Genomic DNA, 3,602 nt, shown 5'->3' on the forward strand with positions numbered 1-3,602 from the left:
TGATCTGTTTTGAGGACAGTACTGATCCCCCTCCAGGTTCTCAGAACTTTACGGAAAAATTCCACCTTGTCGTCACGACACCTTTTGGTGCTAACTGGCTGCCTGAATTTCGCTCCTTGGTGAGCTCGAGGGGAAAGGGTTAAGCAGGGGTCACGGGGTATCTGTTGAGAACTGCCCACTTGGGCAGGGAAGGCAGGGGTTGTAAGAGATGGCTGCCCCTCGACTCAGTGCGACCCCACAGGTTTGCCCCATGGGGTTTTTCACTGGCTGATTATTTAGACGTAGATCACCAGGTCTTTCTTCCGAGGCACTTCTGGGTGGGCTCGAACCTCCAACCTTTCTGTTAGCCGCCTAACGTGCTGACCATTTACACCACCCAGGGTCTCCGGACCATGTGCAAGGACATGTTTTGGATCCGGACAACATGTCCTGGTGGCACCCCTGGGGGCAGGGTGTGAGGCAGGCCGCTGGTAGTATCTCATGCCTCCTGCATACAGACCCCTCCTCATCCCCACCTCAGCCTCCCCTGGTTATGGACAAATGATTGCAGACCCTGCCGGGGAAACCTGCCCAAGCCCCCACGGATGCCCCACCTTACACAGCGGGCTGAAAGCAAGCTGGCACAGAGGGGTACATGTGCTGGGGGCATGGTGGGCTTGGAGCCACCCGGGCTGCTGTAGCCCCCACCCCAACAGTCCTCAGAGATCTACTGTCTAGTGAGAGAAAAGGGCTTCCTGCAAACCCACTGAGCCTGTGTCCAGGGCCAGCTTTCAGGAGCCTGAGGCCTGGGGCTGCTGAGACCCTTAGCTCCCAGCTCCAGTGACTAAGTCCGCCACTCAGAAGTCCATGCTTCATTCAAGAGTTCAGTCAGTCAGCCAGCACTCCCCAGAGGGGCTTGGGAGCTCGGCTAGGGGGTGGACAGTGGATGAGATACATCATGCCGGATCAGTCCTGCCCCGCAAGGAACCGGGACGTGGGCGGCATCCGCTCTTGCGGTCCTGCAGGAACGCGCTTACCAGAGGCATGTGGTGCTCACAGGGAGGTGTGTCTGAATGTCCCCTCCAGGCCTGGAGCACCCTGGCCATCAACATCACGAGCCTGCTCGCCGCGGCGGTCGGCTTCATCATCCTCACCTTCAACCTGGCCGCAATGCCCGCTGCCCGGGAGCGGTGCCTGCAGAATGCATCACCCCCACTAGAGGGCTTCTACTACTCGAGATCTGAGGCCACCAACTGCCTTGTGGTCAGCTCCATTCTACTGGTGAGTATTTTTAGATAGAATGTTCCAGGCTGGTGAAGGCTTTATTGAGATCTGGAGGCTAGAAATTCGGATTCAGGGCGTGGGCCGTGTTGATTCCTTCCGGGAGCTTTGAGGGAGGAGCTGTTCCGGCCGCTCTCCTGGCTTCTGGGGGCTGCCGGTGGTCCTCAGCGTCCCTTGGCCTGTAGACGGACCCTCACGTGCCGTCCTCCTTGTGTGTGTGACTTCTCCATGTCTGTCCTTCTCTTTTATAAAACGCCACTCTGAAGGAATTAGGATTAGGACCCACCTTACTCAGGTGTGACTTCACTAACTCATAACATCTGCAAAGAAAAACTATTTCCCCAAACCAGGTCACATTCACAAAACCAAACCTACTGCCATCGGGTCGGTTCTGACTCCTGGTGATCCCGTGTGTGACAGAGTAGAACTGTGCTCCAAAGGGTTTTCTTGGCTGTGATCTTTCTAGAAGTACATCGCCAGGACTTTCTTGCATGGCGCCATGGAGTTCGGAGTTCAGCACAAACTGTGTGTGCCACCCGGAGACCGTCAGGGTACCGGCGGTCAGGGCTTTAATGTATCTTCGGGGGGACACAATCCAGTCCACAACAGTCAGTAAGCTCAGAAGGTTGAGGAAAGTAGATGAGGTCATGGGGAACAGGAAGGCGGCCTGCCCGCAACCAACAAAGGAGCACAGACCGAGGACAGAGATTATCACCCAGACTGACCGGGTCCTTACTGATGCTCGGTGCCCTGGCTCTGGCGCCCCCCATCAAATGAAGTCAGTGATAATGAAAGGGTCTCAGGTGGACCTGCAGGAGGATTGGACAAGGTCTGTGCAGTGGACAAAGAATGAGCTCGACCACAGGGGTCAGGCGGGGCCCACGTGCTGAGGGCTTCTCAGGGACAGCAGCCAGCTGCATCTCCTTCTCACATGGCCCTGGTCAGGGGGAATAAGCACGATGCCCTGCAAACCCGTGGCCTCAGCTGTCCTACCTGGTGGCCACTGCTTCAGGGAATGTGACCCAAACTAAAAAAAAAAAAACATCAAACCAGTTGCCATCAAATAGATTCTGATTTATGGCGACCCTGTGAGCGTCCGAGGAGAACCGTGCTCCACAGGGCTTTCAGCGGTTGGCTTTTCAGAAGGAGATCACCAGGCCTTCCAGCCGTGGTGTCTCTGGGTGAATTCGAACCCCCAGTCTTGCGGTTAGCAGCTGAGCGCATTAACCGTTTGCACCACCAGGGCTGCAAGGTGACCCAGGGCGGTCACCTGGCAGCTACTTCCTCCTCGAGTGCCGTCTCCTGTGGGTCCTGTGGGCCCTGGCAACTGTGCGAAATGATCGCTTTGACTGATCACTGCCCCCAAACCTCGGGCAGGTGCCCCCGAGGGATAAGGGTGGTAAGGGGTGTTGGCATACAATTCACCATGCACTCCACACCTGTGGGCCCCCAACAATCCTGAGGGGTGAGAACCCAGATCCCCATGTTACAGAAGAGGAAATCGAGGCCCAGGCAGGGAAGGAGACTCACCTGGGAGGTAAGACGAGAAAGGGGCCAGCTGAGCCCCGAGCGCGCCGTCCACCACACTGTATGACCGGCAACCTGGACTTGACCTTGGGCAGGCAGGCTGGGTGCAGTCAGGGAAGAAAAGGTGCCGTGGCGGCGAGCTAGTCTGCAGACGGAGCGGGGCTGGCTGGTCCGGGCTCCGAGGCCACCGGCCCGGCTGTCCCGAACAATGACGGGCAATGTGCTGACGCGGCTCCTGCATCCCAGGGCGTGCTGTCCGTGATGCTCATCTTCACGGGGCTGGAGTTCACTGTGGCTGTCCCCTCCTCCATTCTCTGGTGGAAGCAGACCCATCCCCACGACGAACCCCAGGTAGGTGTGTTGGGCTGGGAGCTCAGGGCTCAGGTGGAGGCGCAGGAGGTGGGTGTGAGATCTGCAGCAGGTGAGGAAGGCAGACCGATGAGGGCAGTGGGGGCCGAGAGACACAGCCACTGGGGAGGGCAGGACAGGAAGGGGGCGATGCCCAGAGGGGACGCCAGGGCCAACCTGACCGGACCTAGAGCACAGCGCCCACCCACCCAACTTGCAGAGGATGAGTGAGTCATCAACCCCTCTCGTGCCTGAGCCAAGACGAGGGTTCGAGCCCCGTCTCAGAAAGGCGCAGTTTCCACCCCAGCCCCCTGCCCCCCACTGACCCCACAGTGAGATTATGCGGTGCCTGCATAGTGTCCTACGGGCCACCTTCGAGGCGCCTTCCTCCTGAGATGGGCCCTGCCCCCACCTCACACCTGCTCTCCTGTTTCTCCCTCACAGGAGCAAATATAAAACCCAAACCA

General features: G+C 58.3%; 1 protein-coding gene across 1 annotated transcript in view; it reads left to right on the forward strand.

Annotated features, from left to right (window-relative positions):
* Positions 1-3,366, forward strand: part of LOC105756667 (membrane-spanning 4-domains subfamily A member 6B-like) — an 8,758-nt gene extending 5,392 nt beyond the window's left edge. Inside the window, exons 5-6 of the mRNA XM_023738110.1 lie at positions 1,066-1,260; positions 3,034-3,366. Of these exons, the coding sequence (XP_023593878.1) occupies positions 1,066-1,260; positions 3,034-3,366 (528 nt within the window). The remainder of the gene's footprint in view (positions 1-1,065; positions 1,261-3,033) is intronic.
* The last annotated feature ends 236 nt before the right edge of the window (positions 3,367-3,602 follow it).

The sequence above is a fragment of the Trichechus manatus genome, unplaced genomic scaffold (assembly GCF_000243295.1).
Source record: "Trichechus manatus latirostris isolate Lorelei unplaced genomic scaffold, TriManLat1.0 scaffold00113, whole genome shotgun sequence".
Lineage (NCBI taxonomy): Eukaryota > Metazoa > Chordata > Mammalia > Sirenia > Trichechidae > Trichechus > Trichechus manatus.